This window comes from Schistocerca serialis, chromosome 1, assembly GCF_023864345.2.
Source record: "Schistocerca serialis cubense isolate TAMUIC-IGC-003099 chromosome 1, iqSchSeri2.2, whole genome shotgun sequence".
NCBI lineage: Eukaryota > Metazoa > Arthropoda > Insecta > Orthoptera > Acrididae > Schistocerca > Schistocerca serialis.
This window is the reverse complement of record NC_064638.1, coordinates 911263710-911290092: the sequence shown is the minus strand read 5'-3', so window position 1 is coordinate 911290092 and position 26383 is coordinate 911263710. Positions and strand designations below refer to the sequence as shown.

The 26383-nt window shown below is 39.1% G+C and overlaps 1 protein-coding gene across 1 annotated transcript in view; it reads left to right on the top strand.

The window, feature by feature from the left end:
• Positions 1-26383, top strand: part of LOC126412088 (uncharacterized) — a 144403-nt gene that overhangs the window by 85219 nt on the left and 32801 nt on the right. The window contains exons 8-11 of the mRNA XM_050081508.1: positions 14954-15121; positions 15320-15455; positions 18830-18946; positions 25423-25533. Coding sequence (XP_049937465.1) covers positions 14954-15121; positions 15320-15455; positions 18830-18946; positions 25423-25533 — 532 coding nt within the window. The remainder of the gene's footprint in view (positions 1-14953; positions 15122-15319; positions 15456-18829; positions 18947-25422; positions 25534-26383) is intronic.

The window sequence follows — 26383 nt, the reverse complement described above, 5'->3', positions numbered from 1 at the left end:
TGGGCACCATTGTGGTAGGGATGGGCAGAAAAGTGGGTAGGATATTTCTAATTTCAGGGCATGATGAGAGGCAGTTGAAACTCGGGTGAAAAATGTGCTCCTAGGTGGTGCTGAATCATGAGGGGAATGCTCCTTTGTGGTTGAATGGTGGGACTTGATGACTGACTGGAGGGATGAGGCATGGGAAATCTATTTCGGTACAATGTTGAGAGGGTAATTTCAGACTGCGGAGGCTACCATGAGACCCTTGGTATATTTGGAGGAGGACTGTTTGTCATTACAGATGTGACAGCCATGTGTGGCTAGGCTGTGTGGAAGGGACATCTTGGTCTGGAATGGGTGGCAGCTGTCAAAGTGGAGGTTTTGCTGATGGTTTGCAGGTTTGATATAGATGGAGGTACTGATGTAGCCATCTTGGAAGTGGAGGTCAACATTGAGGACAGTGGCTTGTTGGGTTGAGGACTGGGTAATGTGAATATGTTGAGGTGCAGAGAGGGAATGTGGATGGGGTATCCTCACCCTCATCCAGATCACAAAGAGGCCATCAGTGGACCTGAATTAGGTGAGGAATTTGGGATTCTGAGTGGTTAGGAAGGATTCTGCTAGATGGCCCATGATTAGGTTGGCATAAGATGATGCCATGCTGGTGTCCATTGCCATACCATGGATTTGTTTGTAGGTGATGCCTTCAGAGGAGAAGTAATTGTGGGTGAGGATGTAGTTGGTCTTGGTGACCAGGAAGGAGGTTATAAGTCTGAAATCCATTGGGCACAGGGAAAGGTAGTGTTTAACAGTGGCAAGGTCATAGGCATTAGGAATGTTAGTGTAACAGGAGATAGCGTTAATAGTGATGTGTAGGACACTGTGTGGTAAAGAAACAGGAACTGTGAAGAGTTAATGGTCAAAATGGTTGGTGTCTTTGTGTAGGGGGGTAGGTCATAGGTAATAGACTGAAGGTGAGTGTCTGTAAGAGCAGAGATTCTGTCAATGGGAGCCAGTAACTGACCACAATGGGGCATACTGGGTGGCTCAGTTTACAGACTTTAGGAAGCATGTAGAACATAGAAGTGCAGGAAGTGGTAGAGAGAGAGAGAGATTCTGGGATTGGCATAAGGATTTGAGGAGAGTCTGGAGACCTTGTTGGATTTGTGGAATGGGGTCACTGTGACAGGACCTTTAACTAAAGTAGGCAACATATGGACACATTCATGCAAGCACAGCTTGTACATGCATCATGACTATCTCTGGGTGTGATTCCAGACTGTGAGTAACTGCACCAGACCAGAGAAGCAATCTATATGATGGTGGTAAGCAGGAGACTGGGGTGGGGAAGAGAGGTATAGCAGGGTAGGAGAGGAGGCAGTAAAGTGCTGTTTATGGGAGCATACAGGAACATGGTGGGAAGAGTGTAAGGCAGATAGGTGCAGTTGAGAGGTTAGTTGGAAGGCAGAAGAGGGAGGAGGAGGGGAAAGGAGCAGAAAAAGAGATATGTAAAAAGACTGTGGGTGCATTGGAATAGAAGGCTGTGTAGTGCTGTAGTGGAAGCAGGGTGGGGTATATGTGGGTGAAGGACATGACGATAAAGGTTGAGGCCATGGGGTTGATTAGAATGTGGGATATATTGCTGAGAGAGTTCCCACCTGTGCAGTTCAGAAAAGCTGATTTTGGAAGGAAGGATTCAGATGGTGCAGACTGTGAATTAGTCATTGAAGTGGAGGATGTTCTGTTGGGCAGTGTGCTTGTCGGGGTGGTCTAGGTGTTTCTTGGCCACAGTCAATCCATGGCCTTTCATGCAGACAGAGAGCTTGGTGGCTGCCATGCCCACGCAGAATGCATCAGAGTGATTGCAGCTTGGCTTGTAGATCACATGACTGCTTTTACAGTTTACCCTGCCCGTGGTGGGATAGATTATGCACGTGGCCAGGCTGGAGTATGTGGTGGTGAGAGGATGAGGATATTGTGTAGTTTCTGATGGTGGTGGAGGGGTGGGAAGGATAGTAACTAGCACATTCCTCATTTCAGAGCATAATGAGAGGTAGTCAAGAACATGGTGAAGAATATGCTCCAATTGCTCCAGTCCTGGGTGATACTGAGTCATGAGGAGAATGCTCCTTTGTGGCCAGATGGTGGGACTGTGGGAGATGGTGTGTTACTGGAGAGATAAGACATGAAAAATGTGTTTCTCCAAAAGGTGGGAACAGTAATTTTAGTCTGTGCAGACTTCAGTGAGACCCATAGTATATTTAGAGAGGGATTGGTTGTCACTAGAGATGCAGTGGCCATGTGTGGCTAGGCAGCATGGAGGGGACATCTTGGTATAGAATGAGTGGTTGTTGTTGAAGTAGCTAACAAGCCACCTTCCTCCATGTTGATGTCCATCTCAAAGACGGCTACATCAGTAGCTCTTCCATATCAAACCTGCCAACCACCAGCAATACCTCCACTTCAACAGCTGCCACCCATTCCAGACCAAGAAGTTTCTTCCATACAGCCTAGCCACCCATGGCTATAACATTTATGGTGACAAGCAGTCCCTTTCCAAACATACCAAGGTTCTCACTGAAGCGTTCACAGAACAAAATTACCCTCCCAATCTTGAACAGAAACAATTCTCGCATTCCTTGTCTCTCCTGTCGTCCCCCATTCCGACAGTCCCGTGTCTGGCCACAAAGGATTATCCCGATGTGACTCAGTACCACCAAAGACTGCAGTAGCAGATGCACATTCTCCACCAGGGTTTCAACTACCTGTTGTCAGGGCCTGAAATTAGAAATTGCCTACCCACTATTCTTCCCACTCTCCTCACTGTGATATTCCACCATCATCTGAACCTACACAATATGCTCATCCATTCCTACTCCACCCATGCTCCAAACCTCTTGCCTCATGGTTCATATCCCTGTAATAGACCTAGATGCAAGACACGTCCTATACATATTCCCACCACCACCACCACCACCACCACCACCACCACCACCCCCACCACCGCCTACTCCAGTCTTGTCACAAGCACCATCTATCTTATCGAACGGCTACCTGTGAAGACATTCATGTGATCTACTAGGTAAGCTGCAACCACTGTACTGCATTCTACATGGGCATGACAACCAACAGGCTGTCTGTTCACATGGATGGCCACTGACAAATTGTGACCGCCACACAGCTGGACCACCTAGTTGCTGAACACGCTGCCCAACACAGTGTTCTTCACTTTAGTGGCTGCTTCACAGCCTGCACTATCTGTATCCTCCTTATCAACACCAGCTTTTCTTAATTCTGCAGGCAGGAACTCTCCCTGCAATATATCCTGTGTTTCCACAACTCCCCTGGCCTCAGCCTTTGTTAGTCGCTGTCTTTCACCCACAAATCCCCTTCCCTACCTCCACTCCAGCAATTCACAGCCTTCTATTCCAGCAACACACCCACAGTCTCTTTACTTCCCTCTTTTTCTGCTCCCTTCCCCCTGTCCCATCTAAACTCTAGATGGCATCTAGCTGCCCAACCCTGTCCTCACAATGTCCCTGTGTGCTCCCACAAACAGCACTTTATCATCCCCCACTCCTATCTAGCTATCCCAACCTTCCCCGCCACAGCATCCACCTTACCCCCACTATCCAAATTGCATCTCCCATCATGTCCAGTTGTTCACAGTTTGGTCTCAGTGACCAGAGGCTGCGGTCATGTGAATGAATATACAGTGTGTACGCAAAGTCCAGGAACACTTTCAATTATTTGTTGTACAAGAAATAAACATTATACAGATGTCATACATATTGCATTTTGAAGAGAAACTCTGAAAGGTTTTTTTACAAACATTTGATAATGCGAACCATGAGTGTCCCGGCAGAAGTCAATACGGTAATCGAATTCTTGCCATACACGTCCCAGCATGGCATCATCGACTGTGGCAGTCGCTTCCTGTATTCTCTTCCAGAGCTCTGCTACATCACGTGGTAGAGGTGGTACATACACCAGGTCCTTAATGTGCTACCACAGAAAAAAAAGTCACACAGAATGAGATCTAGTGATAGGGGAGAGCATTTCATGAACTCCCAACACACAGAAAGCTTGCTAGGCACCTGAACTCGCCATGTTTGCGACTGGTGCTGACTATCGGCAAAGTATCAAACTACACTGTGGCAAAAAAAAAAACTTTCGGGGTTTCTCTTCAAAATGACATATGTACGATATCTTTACAATGTTTGGTTCTTGTGCAATAAATAATTGAAAGTGTTCCTGGACTTTATATACACCCTGTATGTGAATATATGAATGAGTGTGGGTGGGTGTGTTTGTTTGTGTTTTTCTTGTCTACATTAGATGAAAGCTTTTTGGCCAAAGGCTCACTTGTTTCGCAGTCTTTTTGTTGTGACTGTCTTCAACTCAACCTCTCCATTATATGCTCAGTAGTAATCTGTCCTTTTCATTATATTGTCATTATTCCATCCTGGATTTTCAACTACTTAAAACTTCCACTATCGGGGTTAAGCCACTTTTACAGTCCAATCTTGACCCCTTCATTTAAATTTGAGAAAATTTTGCATGGAATAAAATGGGGCAGTGGAACTGGAACCTGTGAACAAATAGGTCAAGTGGACAAGCTGCAGTGGTTTTTATTCAACAAAAATTTGGCAGTGGATGCCCTTCCTATAAACTATTACATTATGACTAAGTTCTCATCCCCTGTGAAGTATTTTATAAGTTTTTTTAAACATTATTGTTTATCTTTCATTGACATTTTCATTTTTGTTGTTGTTGTGTTGTTATCTTCATTTCAAAGAGTGGTCTGGTGCAGCTCTCAATGATAGTGTATCCCATACAAACATCTTCATGTCTAAATAACTACTGCAACCTACTTGAACATGCTTACTCTTTTCATCCTGAGACATAGCAAGATGGAATTACTCCATATGTTATGATCACAGCTCCTGATGATAACTATTTTTTCTGATATTTGTCCTACCTTGATAACTGTGTGGCATATACATAAATATCTTCCAGTGTATATAATTTTTATGAAAGTTGTGCTAATGAAAAGATATCGATACATGGAATCTAGTGGGAGTGCTTGCAGAGAAATGCAGATTTAGGCTGTTATAATACAATACAGAGATGCACCTTTAATGTCTGCACTAAACAATTGTCCACAGTGAACTGAAAATACCAGGGCTAAAATAAGTGGGGTGCAGTAGGGAATCGTAGTATTGTTGATCTGTATTGATTTGTGGGAGTGGGGTGCTGGACTGCAGAGGTGACTGGGTAGTGCGTTAAGTAACGTCAGGCTCTGCTTGCATGCTAGGAGGTTATTGTTGTAATATCAGAGCTGTGATGGTAACAAACCTGTCGTCTGGTAATCTCGATGTAATCACAACTGGTTCTCTGTCACTGTAAAGTTTGTAACTGGAACTAGGCCCCTTGTCTACTTGGTGTTCTTCTTGCTGTCCTTTGACCACAATAATTTTGTCCACCAGTTTCACTTGCATATCATCCTGCGGGAATTGCTGCATGTAGAGTCTGACTATGAACATGTTGTCATGTTCGAAGTATCTGGAGCTGGTACCTTGGGCTGACATTAGTCCGGACAGCCTCTGCGTAGCTGTATTGGTGGTGTCATGGAAAATCCATGGAGGTTTCAGGTTTAATGTGGTTTAATGGCGCAATGGTAGGCTTTCCAGGTACCAAAATTTTGAAGATATTAGCTCCTTGTGTGAGAACTTTGTGAGGACTAGGGTATGATGGCTGTAGTACAGGTTGAATGGTGGCATCCTGCAACACAGTGAAATCACAGTCAGCTAAGACTTTGTGTATAAAAATTTTCGACAAGCTGTGTGCCTGTGATAGTCGTTCTGAGCCACATGATATGGTGTTTCACTGTACTGACGAGAGCAAGGAGCTCCTTAGTCTGTGGCGTTGCACCAGTGAAATGAAGTTTGCTGGTAGAGTGAGCAGTTGATCATCTATCCACGAATGATACGAGACTGGAATAGAAGGGAGAACTGATCGAGGTACTCAAAGTACCCTCCGCCACACACTGTCAGGTGGCTTGCGGAGTATGGATGTAGATGTAGATGTAGACGTAGATGTAGACGTAGAAAGAATCTTTGTTAACGAGGTGCAAAGACCACCTTTGTACGTGGAGCATCTGCCTAATAGCACCCAAAGTAAATATCCTGTTAAGTGGCAGCCGTACCACACACAGACTACCATAACCATCCAGTGCCAGTGTACCACTAAATCATTACTTTGTGGATGATAAGCAGTGGTCCAGTAGCACTGGACACTGTAATATTTGCAGTGTCCAGAGAATAGTGCAGGTTCACATTGGTGAGCCTGGTCAGTAGTGATAGAGTTTAGGTAGCTGAAACTTGAGATCTAGAAGTTGACAAACACTCTTGCTGTTGTCTTGACTACAATGCCTGGCAAGGGTGTGGCTTCAGCCCAGTAAATAACATGGTCACTGGCAGAGAGAATGTATCAGAAGCTGTCTGACTCTGCGAGACAGCTGAGCAGATCAAGATGGACGTATTGGAAATGGCCTTTAGGTATATTGTATCAAACGAGTGGTGGCTGTGCATGTTATCCAACCTTGCAGCATAGGCAAGCTGTGGAAGCCCGAGTTCACAATCTGCAGTCATATCATGCATTTGGCTTAACTAAATCATCAGTGGCTAGTTTAATCATGGAGCGTACTTTTGGATGTAACAGCTGTGCAAGCTGTCAAAAGTAAATTTATGCATATTGAGTAAGACCAGTGACTGGAAGAGGTGTTTGCAAAACATCATGTCAGATTTGTGAGGAGGAACCCAGAATGATGTGGTACCTAGTAGGAAGTTGCATGTTTGTGCATCACGTTGTTGTTCCTTGGCTAACTCGGCATAACTGCGTCAACTGAAAGTGTGTGTACTTGTGAGAGGCAATCAGCAATGATGTTGTCTGCCCCTTTGAGATGCTGACATCAACTCTGAACCGTGCAATGTAATCCAGGTGTTGGGAACAGTACGGAGTGCAGTCTTTTGCTGGATTATGTATAGAATCTGCCAGTGATCGTTGGTCAGTATAAACAGTAAGTTATCTGAACTTAATGTCATCCTTGAAATGCTGCACCTTTTAGTATATAGAGAGGTCAAGCTGGCCAATTACACTGGGAGTCAGTTAGATACTGGGAGAAAAAATGTAATGATTGATGTTCAGCTGCTACTGTCCACTGAAACACTGCTCTGATCACTGTGTCATTTACATCAGAAGTGTTTGACTGTTGCAAGTGGATGAGATAATATTGTAGCATGTGGTTAACTGAGTTTAATTTTGTCAAATGCTTGTTGTGTTTGAGGGGTCTGAACATGTCATGCTTGCTACATGTATGTCTGCAGGCCAGTGATGCCACATGAGGTAAGTGAAATCAGTAAAATTAATCGTGCCAAGGACCATTCAAGATAAATCCTAGGTCATGGAGGCTAACGGATGAGTTGTGTGTGCAGGGTTGTGTGTGCTTCCTGTTAGTTAGGATTTCCCAAACTGACATTTGTTTATTATCATGCCAAAATATTAGTGTCTCAAAAATGAGTTGTGTGCACAGCCCAGTGATTGAGTTTTTGAATTCTTAAATGATCTGAGTTCAGACCGGCGTGAGCCAGGTCGGTTTCTATCCTATTAGTACGAAATACCAAGTTGTCAGTAAAATCTTGAATATTCAGTATTGGATGGCTATTAGGGACTGTGCGAGCATTGAGAGCTTGATAATCGCCATGTATTCTACATGTTCAGTCTTTTTTTAGAACAAGATGTATGGGCAAAGCCCACAGACTGTCGAACTAATGAATGGTGCCAGTTTACAGTAGTCCATTAATATGTAGTTTGGATTATTTTAGTCTGTTGGGTGCCAGTCTGTGTGCTTTGTGAGGACATCTATGCCTAAGATTGGTTCGTGAACATCTGCAACTAAAAACTGCCATGAAAATTTTTTGTGGAGATCAAAGTGTATGGTGCATGTGACAGTTCTGTAATGGTTTATTGGATAGTCATTTGCAGCCTGTAGTTCGCAGCTTGACAGCCTGGGTAGGAAGCTCCAATGGAAGGTTCTTCCTAAGGGTGGTGCTCACATCTGAGCCAGTGTTACACACTTTGTCATCAAAGTGATTGTGGAACCAATATAGTGGCCTACCTGAAGCAGAATGTTATCCAGTACATTTTAGTTTTGTTTCAGTTGGAAAAATTGCAAAAAGTCTGTCAGCAAGAATTAATTTGCACTCCATCATTTCATTTTCTTGTACAATCATTGGAATTTGTATTTTCAGTGGTAATTTGGTGAGCCATAATGTCTGTAGCATGTTGTCCAGCATGAGGTTCAAGTTTAATCAACAATCAAAGGCACCTCCAGAGCTGGAATGGTATCCTACAGCCTAATTGTTCAGTAAATTACTTGTCATAATGGTTGCTCTGGTGTCTTGGTGAGCTAGTGAAGCGATGCTGCTTTCACGGCATCAAATTTGCCTTCACATGGAGATGTTTGAGCAACATCCCTGATCATGCAGGCTTATTCTCCAGTGTTACATAATAGAGCAATGAATGTGAGACTGTCATCGAAGATGCTGTGGCTCTGTAGGAAGTATTCATTGATTTTAAACCATGTTGCCGCCTGTTCCAGTTGGAAAGTTTGACTGTACATGTGCTCCACAAAAGATTTGTCATAGAGGCAGTGGTACTTGTGGTTTGAGGGTGATGACAGACAAGGTCCCTTATATCTTATGTAGAGCATATGGTAAACCAAGATTCTCACACAGCCCAGCCGGCTGGACAATAAATGAGATTATGAGTGGATTCAGCTGGATTGTGCCTAAGATGTTAGGTCAATAAAATCAAACAATTCACTGCATTGTAGTGTGGAAACAGACTGAAGAATGTTGTCTTGTTGTTGGGAAGACAGATTAAACTGATTACCAAAGTCATGGAGGAGATCAAAAGTCGTTGCGCATTGTTCATACAAATGTGGGTCATTGTTGCAGCCAACAGGATGACACGGAAGAATGTCACTTACACATTTGACACATAATATAGGCTGATCCATGTGGTGAAAAAGTCATATGAAGCACCACGAGTCATTTTCCTGCAACTGCTGTTTGCAAATGTAGCTACCTTGAAGCAGCTCTGTTGTCATATGAAGACAATTAGGCAAAATACCCTAATTACATTCTAGTAGCTGCTGCTGTTCATTGTGAAATCACTGCTTTGGAATTACCTTGGGGAAAGGGGGGGGGGGGGGGGGAATATTTACAGTTAATTGCAGAAAGCAAATTAGGCTATTATGATACAATTTATTATAGCACTGAGATACAACTTTATACATGAATGACGATTGTTCACATGTGACAACCCTACAGATATTTTATCTTCTTAATGCAAAATGTAAAAGTAAATTTCTGTGAGCTAATTGGTAGGTCTGATTGTATTGTCAAAACACTGTTCATCAAAAAAGACTGGCATTCCAATTTTTCAGTAACATATTTCAATTTCTGTAAAACTGATTAATTTATTGTATAATTAACATTAAAGTTCTGAGGTAGCCACATTCTCCATCACAGGTTTTATTTCTGTGTTTTGTTATTTTCTGATCTTTGCCATTACATGTTTATTAACTCTGAATTTTTTTGATGAAGTGACATACTACTTTGTATTATTAAACAGTTAATTAAGATTGTTGCATAATTTATTCTAATTTCCAGTATCACACTTTATACCCTAAGTACAGTATACCCAACACAGATGGATTAAATGGTTTCATAAACATTTCCAATTTCATAAACCACCACATATTTTAAAATTACTGTTAATACTTACAGCATACTACAGGTAGCAAAATCTGACCTAGCAGTTTGTGAATGATTATGTAGCTTCTGAAATAAAAATGTGTTTACATGCCTATTCAAGTTTGTGATATTTTGATTAAATTTTGTTGCAAATAATAGGAAAGTTGGACCACTATTTTCATTGGAAATGATTGATTGTTGTGCACTGCAATCTCCATTAAGGAGTGGGCAGAGTGAAATGCCTCTGACCAATTTTTCTAATTGATTGCTGCAACACACTGTTTACTGAGGCACATGAAATGTGTTCTGTGTCATACTTGTCATTTTGTTTTGAAGGCTTCTATAACAACAATCAGTTCATTGATAGTGTTTCTAAAAACTGTGTGTCAACTACATTTTAATTTATCTGACAAAATTTGCCACTGGACTGTTGTTAAATGTGAGAGCTAACATGATACATGTTCTGCTTGTGTTTAAAAGTTAAGGGACTGGCCAACATCTTAACAAAATGACACAAAATTTAATAAATCTGTCAAACTGTGAACCCCAAATTCGGTATGTTGTACATTACCAAACAAACACCATTCACTAGCCTTTAAGGTCTTCAGCTTCATGATAACATGCTGGTGTACTACCAAAGAGACAACAAAGAAGAGACAACAAAAATCACAGTTTGGTCCCTTAATAATTCACACACATTTGAACATTTTCTTGAACAACAAAAATCAGCTTGGTTATCTATCACCACACTTCCCTCCATTATTGAAATCACTAATTCTTGATGCTTCAGGATGTGTCCTACCAACCAGTGGCCTCTTTTAGTCAAGTTATACCATAAATTTCTTTTTTCCCCCTCTCTAGCATTCATATCTGTTAGCTCCTGAATTCTTAGGGATTGGATGTATTAAATTTTTCTTGAACTCTGATGGCATTTTGCTTGTTTCAGGTATCTTTCATGCCATTTGGAATGATTTTGTCATGGCTGGCTCTCCCAAGAATGTCAGTAATTTCGAGGGAATGTCTTCTACATCTGATTCTTTGTTTTGACTTAGGTCTTTCAGTGCTGTCTTCTGATCTCATCTTCATTTACTACCTTTTCCCTTCTACAACATTACCTTAAAGTTCATTGCCCTTGCATAACCTTTCTGTATATTCCTTCCACCTTCCACCTTTCAACTTTCCCTTCTTTGATTAATGTTGGCTTTCTGTTTCTCTTTTCTCCAAAGGTCCATTAAATTTTCCTAACACTGACATTTTTCTCTCCCCTCGTCATGCATGCATGATAGCCTTTCCATTTTAAACTTTCAGTCAATCAAATTTTTTGAAATATGTATCCTCATTCTCGTGCTTCAGTTGGTGAATTATTAGTTCTTCTTCCTTCATCAGTTAAGTTCATTGTATCTCTTGTTTTATCCAGTGACCTCTACTAGGCCTTGTCTATCTACCTATTTGTTCATGTGCTGTTCCACTGTTTCATCTCTCAGAACTATCCATTCATCTTCTCTTGTATCCATTTCCCAAATTTCGTTCAAACATTGCCTAATGCTCGCTTTTAAACTCTCAACCAGCTCAGCTCCATCAATTTATCCATCTCCTGTCACTTTGGTTATCTACTATTTTGTAATTTATTCAGTTCTTTTAATCTGTGCTTCACAATGACTGAATTAAGGTCAGAGTCTATATCTGTCCATGGAAATGTCTGACAGTTTAAAACCTGGTTTAAAAATTTGTGTCTTACGTAATCAGTCTGAAACTTTCCAGTGTCTTCAGGTCATTTCCACATATACAGTCTTATTTTACTTGTGTATCACAATATTTGTTTGATATCCATTCAGATTCACAAAGTTCTTTATTTTTCCTGCTGATAATCTTTTACTCTACTGACAATTTCTTATTCGTTACTATTTCCACTCCACTTCTAATATTATCTGGACAGTATCAATAATTATCTGAGTCCCACTTCCAAAATCTCTGGCTCCTGGCCACCACATCACAGTGATTCTTAAAAATCTTCCACATCCTTCTATTTTTAGCTTTATATTGTGTAGTTTCTCACAATGCCTCATCATTCTCTTTTTGTGCACTAGCTGCTTCAACACAGCCCCCACCCAGAGAACTCAATGGGCTACTATTCTACATCTGGAATATTTTACCCATGGGGAAGCATCTTGTTGCTTTTGGTAGAGAACAGAATGTTTCAGCAAAAGATAATGTGTCAGGTACATGATGGTCTGTCTTGATAAACCAGTGTGAGAAGAAGGGAATGAAATGCAGTTTAATGAGGCATGGGTGTTTGGAGATATTGCCAGGCTGAAGAAGCCATGTTGTGAGCAGTTGAGGGCATGAGATACTGTCATGGCTCGTAACAATGCTATGTAGTCACCTTGAATCTGAGACCTTTCTTGGTATTTTTAAGAGACTGATGAAAGCGATCAACACAACTACCCTCACCTGTGGGCTTTCGGTACAACTGTTGATTTTCGGCATTGTTCCAAGAACTGATTGGCATCTTCTGTGCTGCAACAGTCAGTCTGGGGCTGCTTCTGCCTTGTGATAATTTTAGCAGCAAATTTTCTAGTTGTACAAGGTTATTACAAATGATTGAAGCGATTTCACAGCTCTACAATAAGTTTATTATTTGAGATATTTTCACAATGCTTTGCACACACATACAAAAACTCAAAAAGTTTTTTTAGGCATTCACAAATGTTCGATATGTGCCCCTTTAGTGATTCGGCTGTTGCAACCGCGCCGAAATTTCAAAGCGTTTGACTTTGTCATTGGGTGTCAGGGCTTGTAGCAATTGTAAACGGTAAGGCTTCTGCTTTAGCCTTTTCCGTAAGATTTTCCAAACCATCGGCTGTGGTACGTTTAGCTCCCTGCTTGCTTTATTCGTCGACTTCCGCAGGCTACGCGTGAAACATGTCCGCACGCGTTCAACCATTTCTTCGCTCACTGCAGGCCGATCCGTTGATTTCCCCTTACAGAGGCATCCAGAAGCTTTAAACTGCGCATACCATCACTGAATGGAGTTAGCAGTTGGTGGATCTTTGTTGAACTTCGTCCTGAAGTGTCGTTGCACTGTTATGACTGACTGATGTGAGTGCATTTCAAGCACGACATACGCTTTCTTGGCTCCTGTCGCCATTTTGTCTCACTGCGCTCTCGAGCGCTCTGGTGGCAGAAACCTGAAGTGCGGCTTCAGCTGAACAAAACTTTGAGTTTTTCTACGTATCTGTAGTGTGACGTGACCATATGTCAATAAATGGAGCTACAGTGAATTTATGAAATCGCTTCAATCATTTGTAATAACCCTGTACTTTTGGTTGTGTACTAGTACCATTGATAAGTTGGCATAGTGCCTATAGAATGTACATCGTTTCTTTAAGTAAAACAGAGCTCTAAAATTTGCAAATGCAAACAAATTATCCAAGAAACGAATTATAAAATCAAGTAGCACATGAAATATGGAGTATGAGGATGTTGGTGACTGATTCACTCACTGCTGCGTGAACCCTCACCTCTCTTAATGAAAGAATTTATTCTAACACAATACTTAGAACTGAGAGCTGCTTGGAACCCAAGGTAAACTCTAAGTAAATTTGAATGTCATATAAAACCCACAGACTCCACAGCAGATGGAGTAACAAACAGACATATTGGGAAGCACCAGATAAAAACTGGGCCTGATAGTGTGCTTGTCGTGACAAGTGGGAGTGTAGGTGGACTTACTAATCAAATGTTTCTACTAGCCTTTAGATTTAGCCGAATTAGTTGCAAACTCACTTCAGCGTAACTTCAGTAGCACTGAATGCTACTGATCACATAATACATATTGGAGATTTTAACTGCCCTAATATCAAATGAGAAACAGTGTATACATTACCAGTGGCAAACACAGACCTGTCAAATAGTACTGAATGCTTATCAGGCAACTATCTTGAACAATCAGTTGAATTGTCCACATATGAGAAAAATATTTTCAACATGATGGGTACAAACTACCCTGACTTTACTGCCAATGTAATAATTAGACACTATGGATTGATTATAGTGAAGATTGCCATAAAAGGCAAAAAAGTTTACCAAGAAGCCTGTGAGAGTAGTTTCAATTAGTAAAACACTTGGTATGTCATCCTCTAGAAAAATATGTACCAAATAGGGAAATAAAAGGTGAAAATTTGCAAAAGAGGGCAACACACAAGTAGTTTGTAAACCAAGTAATTTTTATATATAATTTACATTGCTGTATTTATGAAGATAACCGTTCAATTGTGTTAATAAGAGAGGTAAAATACAGATCCAAAATAGCTGATAAATACTACATAACAATTTATCTGATGACAATGCTCATGTGTGACCATATTAGTTTGAATAGCAAAATATTACAAAAACGGATAAGAAACAAATGTGATTTTTACTCTCTACTGACCCTGTTTTGATTAAAATATTGCTATAACCTGTAGTGAATGCTATAACATGAAAATCTCGTACTTGTGGCAAAAATAATCAACTAAGAGAAACTTTAAAGTCAGAAAAATGTGTGTTCTCAGGTGTAAATTCATGTTAGTAAAAGATATAAATAATTTAAGAGCATCAATGAACATCAACCCTACAGATACTTTTGGTTTCAATACAAAATATAGATTACAGGCTTGCAGAAACATGTATAGGTTTGAAAGTGCTATCTACTTTTATATTTTCTCTGCACTGCTGTAACATAACATCCTCAATATTCAGTGTGTTTTGTATCTCATTACACAGTTATTTATTATACTGAACTCCTGTTTTTTACTGTTATATTGTACGACATATTCAGATAACATTCATTTATTACAATGTCGAGGATATTGGCCCCTGTAAGTTGTTGTTTTGTTTGTCTTGTCTCTCATTATTTATGTGAATGTGGTATCAAATAAGATATACTGTGGTGTTTTTGAACTTTTATAGTTGAGTAGTATTTTTAGAATTTTGTGAAGTGAGGTAAAATTTTGAAATTTATGTCTACTTTTGTCAAAGATAGAGTGTATAATTTTCAGTCCAATGATAAAAATCTACAGCTACCAGCCACTATAAAGTGTATCATTTACCAGCAGTAGACAGAATTTTTAATACATATATCTTAATAATTTGATATAAAATATTTTCAGAATGGTGTAGACTGGGGCAGTTTGTATGTCCTAACTCTCAGGTTTGCGTGGATCAGGAAAAGCTTTGTGATGGAGCAACAGACTGTCCATTTGGTGATGATGAGAAACGGTGTGTCACTGTCTCCAAATCAACTAGAGAAGCTGACAACTTCACATACCAATCTGAAGGTTACATTCTCATTGTTAATGTTATCTGTGTAGTAACTGTTAGCTTGTTGTTTAAAATATACATCACAAGATGTATTTAATACATACCGCATGTTTTTAGATAGTTACACACCAAACTCTTTGTTTTAACAGAAGAATCTTCTTTTAAAATAACAATTCAGCTCTAAAATATTGATCATGTATATCTCTTACTTTTAGGTTTTCTTATGGTGAGGAAAAGAGGGCAGTGGGGTAAGCTTTGCTTGCATAATTTTGAAAAGATTCTCGCAAAATCTCAGTCATCTTGGAAAATAACAGATCTGGGAAGAGCTGTGTGCAAAGCAATGACGTACAGGTTTGTCCATTATTTAGTTTACTGATTCAGCAATAGCACATCCTACAGAAGAAATTACTTTCCACATGTAGTTCATTTAAAGCATTGGATGATGAACTGGTGTGTAAAACCAACTATGAATCAGGTGTTTCAGTGTATGATTTTAACTCACTTGTAAAAAATATTTATTTCTGTAATATTTTCATGAAAAAGGACTACAAAATATAAATACCAATGAATGATTACTTCATGAAAACCATGCAGTATTTTGCCGAGATTCCTGTTAATGAGTTATATAATAATAGCTGTTAACTTTATAGTTGCTTAGGTAGACTGCATTTGCTGATTATGAGTTATGAGACTACGTGATGTATGACCAAATATAAATTTTAGTACAAGAGAACTGGATGCTGCACTTAATTTCAGAGTGACACAGATACATTACATTATTTTTCAACACAGTTACAGAGTCTCTGTAGACAACAGTCAAACTGTAGCTCAGGATTTGTGTGGAATAGGGTTTTGACTGGTAGTTGTGTGAACTTGGGCTTACTTTAAATATAAATTTTATGAACAGCTGTATATCATAATGTGGAAGTGCATGCAGTTATAAAACTTGTCCTTGATCACAAAAATATCATCAAACTGATAATACCAGAAGCAAACAATATTCCTCTCAAATACCGATATAATGGAAATTTTTTCTTGAAGTGGACACCGTAACATTTTTAAAAAAAAAGTCGTATCCTGAACATATCCAAATGTTCCTTAGACAATTATCTAATGCAGTCCAAATGGCTTCACAAGTGTGCGTCAACAAAAGGGAACCAGTATCATCACTTAATAACTTTACAAACAGGCGCACACAACCATACTGAATAACTGCCACAAGTAACTGCCACTGACAGATGTGCCCTGTACTCCAATCAATCTCCAATTTGTAACAGGTTTGTCATGCTTCGGAACCACCACAACAGGCACAAGCCTATTCCACCTCTCTGAGCTTGTACCACACCACTATAATTTATTGTGCCAACAGCTATTAGCTGCATAGTAACAGATGTCTGACTGCAGAACATCTGCTGATAAAGACAATCCTAGCCATCATGCCAATGTCCGGCTCTTGGCAATGTGTTGCAGGATTGTCAGCTGCTTCCACAGCGATCCCAGGGCTGGCATCCAGATGATGATGTTGGTTTCCCTCTATAGTACAGACTGCCTTTTGCTCTCTCATGCTGTGCAGGAAAGATCAGAGTGGCATTATGACTGCCCTTGCATTGCCACTAGTGCCCTCTGGCCAGAATCAAGCCCCTGAGTCACAGTGGCATCACTGGCTGGTCTGGTCTGAGAACTTGGCAGTGAAATTCAATTTCACACCACAGTGAAAGCCAGAGTTACTTCTATATCTGATGATGACTCTCCATCCAAAATAACATGCTGCATCCTCCCTACCAAACATTTCAGTCCTGACACAAATCAGTCTTGATACCTCATATGATCATACTTTTGGCAATAAGTGTAGTGTGGTACTGAGTCAAATACTGTTCAGAAATTATGAACTACTGCATCTACCTGTCTGCCTTGATCCAAAGCTTTCAGTATGTCATATGAGAAAAGTCCGAATGGGGTTTCACATGATTGGTGTTTTCAGAACCCATCCTGGTTAGCATGGAAGAAGTTTGAGATATCTCATTATGTTTGAACTCAGAATATGTTCTAAGATTCTACAACAAATCTGTGTCATGGATACTGGATGTTAGTTTTGTGGATCATTTCTACTGCTCTTCTTGTAGATGCGTGTGACCTGTGCTTTCTTCAAAACATAGGGCATGGTTTTTTGTTTAGTGGGTCTGTTATAGGTTATAGTAAGCAGAGGGGCTAACTCAGCTGCATATCCAGTATAGAATCTGATAGGCATTCCATTGGGCACTGGAGCTGTGTTCAATTTTGATGATTTCTCACTCCTCTGACCCTAATACTTGTTTCACTCACCTTTCCAATGGTAGGCGTATTCAATTGGAGTAATTCTCCTAGGTTTCCTTTGTAAAGGAACATTTGAAAATGGAGTTCAGCGTTTGCTTTGCTACCTTCTGTGTCAGTTCCTGTCACATTCACTAGGGCTATACATTAGCTTTGGTGCCACTAACAGCCTTTACATATGACCAGAATTTCTTTCGGTCTTGTGAAAGATCATTTGATGATATTCTGTTACAGTAGTCACTGAGAGCTTCATGCAGTCCTCTCTTGACAGCCAAATGTTTCATTAAGCATCTCTCTCTATCTCTTGTCCTATGATTCTATGATTTATTTTACATCTGTTATGCAGTAGTGTCTGTTTCTTGAGAAATTTTTTTACAGTGACTAAATTTGAATGAATACTATGGAGAGTACCTCTCATTATGAACTGTTCTACTGGGTGCATAACCTTCCAGTGCATAGTCAACTATTCTTTTAATCTTGAGCCATAGTTCCTCAACATTCTCCTGCCTTGTTCTGAAAGTTTCAGGTTCGTCATTGGGTTGTGACACTACAGATTTTTTTTATCTAGTTTACTGAGCATATATATCTTTCTGCCTGTTTCAGTTGTCCTTTGTACTTTCATAATCAGTGTTGCCACAACTGCATCATGGTCACTGATACCAGTTTTGATGTGGACATCCTCAAAGAAGTCAGGTCTGTTTGTTACCATTAGATCCAATGTATTTGAATCATGAGTAGGGTTCTGAGCTATCTGACATAGGTAGTTTTCAGAGAAGGTATTGACTAATGTTTCACAGGATGTCTTATCATGCCCACCACTAACAAAAACGTTATTTTCCCAATTGATTGTTGGATGATTTAAGTCTCTACCAATGATTACAGTCTGACTGGAGCACTTTACATACAAGCAAACTGTTGTTTTCTCTACAGTTTTCAGTTACATCAGGAGATGAGCCTGTTGGGTGATAGGAGGATCCAATTACCATTTTTATTCCCACCCTGATACTGAGTCGTGGCCAAACAATCTCATTTGTAGCTTCAATTTCTATCTCAATGACTTTCTTGTCTGCTGTGACAAATACATTCCCACCTTTCACCAATAGCCATCCACACACTTAAATTTCCTCAAGAACCTCAGTGCTATCAATTTCTGGTTTAATTTGCAATTCAAGATTGGAGTAATATGTTTGAGCTTTTTAATGTTGATTTACCTGTCTTAGTATCAAGCTATAATCATTAATTTATGCCATTCTTAATCATGTATGATACATTAAGATATATGCGAAGTGATATTTTGCACTATAGCTGCAATTCTGAAAGTTGTTACCTTTCATTAAATCTTGATGCATATACTTGTATTCTGATATTTCACAAAACAAATTTCTAATGAGTGATTTTTCCTCATTTATTTTCAGTGATTTTGACACTGTTGAACACCAGACAGAAATAATTAAAAATGTTGATGAAGTGGATGATGATCACTATTTTGAGATCACGTTTGCACCTCCGAACAGCACTGAATACACACAGAAGTAAGAACCACAACTGTTTCATCTTTAAAAATGACCAGAGAAAAACATGACTTAAACATGTGTTAATAGTGCCCTGCTCCTCTCCACTTTTATTTCCCTTGATAAAATGTTACTGTTATTTCCTTTCTATGATAATACAAGCAGAAATATTCTGGTATACATAAGTCCATGAATGATTTGTCTGTAAGATAACGGTGATGGAGGAGTTACGAGCTGCTGCTGACTTGAGTATGAAATATTCTCCTACTTAGTATGACTGTATTTGAAATGTAAACTTTTCAGTTACGTCCTCAACTAAAACTGGGATCAAATTCCACCCATTGCCTACCTTTTCAAGAATACAATACTACTGCAGTGTGCTGCATGTTACAATACATTTGTACCTGTCGAAAGTGTTTTTCAATGCAATAGTGCATTTGTCTCTGCAGTGAGTGCCAGTTCTTTCAGACACCCCCAGACAATCTCATAAATCTTGACAAAACTCTACAATTTACTATTCCAGTTCTGTAAGTGTATCAGTTGGGACAATGCCGAACAGACAGAAAAATCCAAGATGAGTGACATCAGGTGATTTAAGAGGCTAAGGTACAGTCTCTGCTCGACTTATGTATCCTGTACCATACTGATATGTAGATGTTGTGTAACATCAGCAGCAATCATGCATGTATCACATTGCCTATCCATGCACTATGGATGAAATTTGAGCCCAATCAGATGGGACTTAATCAAAAAGTTTATAGTTCAAATACATTTTTACTAAGTAGGACAATACTTCTTACAGCAGCCAGTAGTGGTTTGTACTCGTCCAGTTGCATTCCTCACAAACAGCTCATTGTGGAATTATGTTTACTGAAATATTTTTATATCTGTTATAATTTTGTGTAAATAACTGAGCTAAATATTACCAGTGGAAATAAAATGAGGTGGGAGGGGGGTTACTGTTCACAGATTTTTTAAGTCCAGGATGGTGGCAGGAAGTGAGAGATGTTGGAGAGCAATCCTCCATCTCTGGAGTACAAAGAAGGTGGTAATGGGCTGGAGGATCTAAATGGTCCACGTGGTGTAGCAAGCAATCTGATTTATTTTTACAGTCATAAAAATCCGTCCTCTGGTACATCTAAAGCAGATTATATATGTTCAGTTAATTGAAAAATTTCTACATAAAAGTATACAATCTTTTCTTAACTAAAATATAAATTTATTACATTCATTGTGTAAATTTCTGTAGCTAGCCTTTGGTTTGCAGCTACATTGGTAAATATTAAGAGTTTTGCCTGCACTGAGTGGGAAAACAGCCTACACCAGCCACCTCTTCATCTCCCACCTATATTGTACCTATACATCCAATGAATCATTTAAAAATTCGTAATTATTGTTCATTGTCCAAGTGTTTAGTGACTTGGAAAAAAACATAATCATCACAACTATTTGTAAATGATGACATCATATTGTTACTAATAACTAACATATTTATATTAAAACTAAATTACAGTTGTGTGTGATCTTGTTAACAGGCACCACAACAATTCACTGATAACACAGTGTTTTTATGCTATTTGTCAGCTTATCCTTTCCTCACCATCGATATTACAGCCATTTGTTTTGCATAACTCCTTGTCATTCACATATTCCCTGTCATTCATCATTTATGTATTCCCTGTCATTCACCTCTTCTCTTCTGTTAACATCTCTTGTACATAATTTCTGTCTATAATAGCTGTTCTGAACCTGTTTATTTCATTCCTAGATCTATTACTTGTGATTATATTCAGTTACTGGAATGTGTCATCATTCCTAATTAGGAACATCATTTCATCTTGAGGGGGTTCATGTCGCTTAACTTCCACTTGGAGTGTGAATGTGAACACCACAGCCCTGTCATAAAATAAACCATACATCAGCTGGAGACAGTATAACTCATTTGTACTCTCTGAAGTTTTGAAGGAGCCTGTATCCTCAGTGTCCTATATTGTCGCTATTCCAGTCTTGCTGCCATTTGTCACAAGTCCAGTCTTGAAGATCTAACTTATTAGTTATTCTGGAACCTGTAATTTCTTGTACTTTACCCATGTTTTCTCACCATAACCTGTATGCTGTGGTAAGAAACTGTACTGCTATGTCATCAGGACATACTCCCATAGTTATGAGAAGGGTCTCTGCTTGTGTAGTACTGTATGCGCACATCACCCTAGTGTGGCTGCATTTCGTACCAGGTGGAGCCAGTGAGTCCAAGCACGTGTTGGGAAGACCACAACGGCAATTAATGTTGCACTGTGATAAATTTTTGCAGATTGTGGGGTAAGTTGCCAGTGCTGGTGCTTGCAGTTTTCCATAATTTTAGGAGCATTTGGATGGACTTTATGTACATGTGCTAAGAGGTTCTTCTGTCCTTGTGGATAACTTCTAAAAACCTGCATACAGTGCTTCATGCAATTGGGCTTTTATACAATTGGGCTGTTCAAGGAGAGTTTGTCCTTAAGCAGCATATATGTACTTTAGCTTCAATAATAAAATCCACTGCAGTTGTAAACATTATTTATTTCTAAAAAGGAAAGCACTACTCTGTTTCAGGACATGTGTTCCTCTTCAGATACATCTGCAACAATTTTTAAAAGAAGAATAGTACCTATCCACATAGTTAAGATAATCAAAGCTAAACAGAACCAATAGAAATTCTGAGTAAAGAACACCTATTACATTGTGAGTCCACAGGGATACATAATAAAGGTTAATATAGATTAAAATTATTAAAATAGTGCATCCCTGGTACATGAAATGCAAGTGTGTGTCCTCTTCAATCCTAGGTCTTCCAGAAAGCCTCTTGCAGAGAAGGACCATATGAAAGGATAAAGGTAATCAATTAGAAGAGCAGAAAACACACTTAAATGGAATAAAATATATAAAGAATCAAACCAAATCCCCAATTACAAAACTTATAATGGTTCAGGGTGAGGAATGTGCCACACATGGATCCGTGTGAAGACAGATGGGTGGTCTTTTGAACAGTCAGACATCCAAAAAAGGGGGCCTCATAGATTGTGCATCTGCAGATACACGAGGGAAATAGTGTCTGCACCCGAGCAAAATTTGTGACTCACCAGTGCTTCATAGACACCCATCAAATCAGTACAACACACAACCCAAAACTGAAATGCAGGCAGGAGTGACCATGTACTTGTAGCGTTAGCAAGTGGACTGCTGACACTATCTGATGGTCAAAATTTAGATTAATGTGCCAGGCAACAACAGGTCTAAGAAACCACCAACTGTCATCCACTGTAATGAGAGCTAACTTCTCTCACATATCAGCGAGGCAGTAATTACAGATTACAACATCTGTACGTGAATGCATTGCAAACTGACCAATAGGCTCAAACCAAAGTAAACTGACATAATTCCTGCAATGTCACTCAAAAATGCATATAGCACACTTACAGAGCATAGTTTCAAATTGTAACTAATTTGTATATGCACAAATCTGTGGAACTACTAATATGAAAGGAATGAAACCTGTAAAACATTTATAGCGTACACCAGTAGTTATAGTGTGCTATTGACCATCTTAAGAATAGTCATACAGTAAAAAGCACAATGAAAGATTTTTAAGAAATATTGCTCACAACGTCACTAATCACATCACTAAAATCCAAAATGAAACCAAAATAGCAATCACTCGTAACAATCAAAGCATAAAATACATAGTAACCCTCACTCTTCTAGTTGGGAACCTTTATTCTTTTTTGTAGGTCCTCTGTGAGAGGCTTTGTGGCAGATGTAGACTTAGAGGATTTTTCTTGCATGTTATGCACCAGGGATGCACTATTTTAAAATATTTTAACCCATTCTGATCTTAGGTATGCATAATTGTGCACTCATATTTTGATGTATCTATATTTTTTCTTAGAATTTCTGTTGGTTCTGTTTAGCTTTGATTACCTTACCCATGTGCATAGGTATTATTATTCTTTTAAAAACTGTTGCAGGTGGACCTGAAGATGGGACATCTATCCTGAAACTGGGTAGTGCCTTCCTTTTTAGAAATAAATAATTTTTACAACTGTAGTGGTTTTATCATTGACAATGAATAACAGTTGTGGATTTTTCATGAAGAGAAATGTATAGTTAATTTGTTGTTCCTACACCACCTCTGCATCTTTGAGAGCTTGTGTCTGGAACATCCAGAAACCACCACTGAGATATCATAAAGGTGAGCAACAACTCCATTTGCTTCATCAATTCCAACCATCAGTGGCTTGATTGTCAGGTCTCAAAATGTTGGTCCACTTATTGAGCCTTGAGGGCAGCCCTTTATAATTGTTTTTGTTATGTTGTGCCACCCAGCAAGCCATTCAACAGTCTGACCAGTACTGTAAGCCATGGAACATTAATGTATGTATTTTGGAATACAAAAACATCCTAGGCGATTGAACATCACAGACCACCAAAGACTATCAAATGCATCTGCTATGTCCATCTTAATTGCAGCACAATATTTACTGTAGTACAATATTTATTGTTTGTTGTGTCTACAATTTGGAGAACCTGATTAATGGCATCGTCTACTAATTTACGTTTGTGAAAGCCAAACTGACATATGCTAAGACCCTGGAGCTCGCAGTGCTTTTGAAGATGTCTGGAGAGTAGCCGCTCCTGAACTTTTGCTAATGTATTAGCAAATAGATCTATATCTCTTCAGCTTTGTGGGATCTTGATTCAGGCCTTTATTTATGACAATGGCACCTGCAGATTTCCAAGCCTTCAGTTCCCTGTCCTGTCTTATTGCCTTATTCAATAGACATGTTAAGAATGACTCTATGATTGGAACTGCTTCCTGCATCATCTCTGGACAGATTCCATCTAGACCTGATGCCTTGTCATGCTTTGCCATGTGCTAGGATGGCTATCATTACTGCTCAGGCATTCAGATTCCTTGAGCTGTGCTGTAAAACATGCTCAGAAACATGGGTAATAGATGTAGGCAGACAGTTTTTCAGTGCTCATCCATTTGTACAGCCAGTTTATTGGTGGTCATTGATGTATAAAAAGCTACACATTGAACACATGTTACTTGGAAAATAAGATGTTTGGTTTCACATATTGCTTTCCCTGTGCCACTGCATGGCTTACCAGTGGTGACAATAGAGTAAGTAGTGGTGGGTGGGTGCATGGGACAGGTTTAACCACAGGAACATTGGGGTAGGGATAATGGCCATGGAACATCCTACAATTTGACAAAGATGTTCTGGAAGTTAGCAGAGCAGTGGAAGGTGATAGTGGGTGATGAAATGATGTCTAGGAGAGATGACTTGAAAAAGTCACATCCTTGATGGAATAATGTGTTGAGGCACTTGAAGCACTGTTGATTCTAGTTGGTAGTTCGCCCTTGTCAACTTTAAATCACTCTCTTGTGATAGTTTCATAATTTTCTTTCTCTTTTCACTCTTTATTCTTGCCCATTTTGCTCCATAGCGCCCCCCCCCCCCCCCCCCCCCAACTCCCTCCATGACCTCCACTCTCTTCTTCATCCTATTTATCTCATTCCTTTAGGTTTTTTTTTTTAGTTAGTGAATTATTTATTTCATGTTTATTCTCTTACCTCCTAATTTTCTCCTCTGTCTTTGTACCCCCTCTATTTATTCTTTCAGATTTTTTTCATAACCTCCAGTTTCATTAATTCATTTATACATTTCTTATTTTCCTCCAACCCTTCCACCTATCTTCCATTCAGCAAGAATTCCTATTTTTACAATAATGTGTCATATGCTGTGAAAGCACATTTCTTAAAGTTGTTTGGACTAGTGCACCCTTTCAAACTAATTAGTGTTGGCTACATCCAAAAACTCTCGGAAAAGTTCTTCAGTAATACTCTGTAGACTGAGATGGCTGCTATTGGTAATTCAAAACAACATTTGAAGACTGCTTTCTCACTTCCTAAACAAAATATAAATCACATGGGACCAGAACAGGGCAGTTAAACAAATGTAAAGCAAATGCACACTGTTGCTGTTGCTGAGTGCCTCAACTGATTTTAATTTATAGTATTGTTTCCTTCTTGTCTGAATCTATTAAACAAATGGAAAAAAAGAATCTTCAATACAGATCTCCTTATTCACTTTGAAATGTAAAACTTTACAGTGACAAGCTGCATGTTTCAACTCTAGGACTGAAAGTCCTATAGAGTATTACTTAAACCATTTATTACAATTAGATAATGTTTAATTTCACAATAATGTATTATTCTGCAGGCTGCTGTCAACGTTTTTCTATGGAATTGATCAGATATTTTCTTAAAACTTTCAAGGTTTACCTCTACATTTTGAATAAAAGATAATAAATCTTATATTCATAACATTGAGGGTGCAATTAACATATTACAGAATAAACAATATATTTTTGCAAAGTGCATATTTACTACATTGTTCTGCAATGCATCCATTGTAACAGGACATAAAGCAGACATTTCTGTTTCTTTCCAGATCTGTATTGTCATTCCAGCCTTCTGAGTGCCCCCAGCAGGAATTGCTGCATGTAACATGCAAGGATTTGGAATGTGGAATACGTCCACAAGCTGTAAACCAGTGGGCTAGGTATCATAAAACAACTGTTTATATTATGACAACTAGTTTTACTACCATATGTACTGTGCAGACTAAGATCCATTATGTGCTAGGTGATAGCATAATTTTTTAATGTTATATGATAGAATTTCTGTGATTTTATCATCATCATCATCATCATCATCATCATCATCATCATCATTACATGAGGTGAGTTGTGTATCGTAGGAAATAATATGGTCCTTGACCCTTCTGAGAATGTGTACTATTGAAATTGTGGGACGTAATTTTTTTGTGTTGCTCACAAGGGAAACTACACACTGCACTTCTTCAGATTTAGTGAGAAAATGGCCCAGTGGATAGCCCATCAAAAACTGAACTCAGAGAAAGCATGAAAACAAGAAAAAGGTGTACTGAACTGTGAAAAAAGAAGCAAAATAGAAACAGTGAATGGTCCATCCTCAAGATGTGCAACATTGAGCAACTTGCAAGAACTAAGGTGTCATGCTTGTTTGGTCGCAATGTTAGACTGCAAAGGGGGAAATCCATGTTCAAACCTCTCTCATGGGCTCCCCTTTCTTTTCCCCATAAATTAATGAATTGTTCATCTGTCATTGATGTGTCTGTTCTCCTTCTGTAGTCTTGGCAATTGTCATACTACACATTGTTTATAGAATATAAGCCATGTGGTAAGACTATATTATGATTGCAAGTAAATGCAATGAATAGTGAGAGCAAGAGAGATGTCTAATAGATCTCTCACAGAGATGAAAACAGCAAATAAATAGGTATGAGCTACGTTAAAATGAAGGTATTCAAAAGTCAAAACATCCAAAAACGAATAAAAGAGGCATAACATGTGGTACTTCAGTAGAACAAA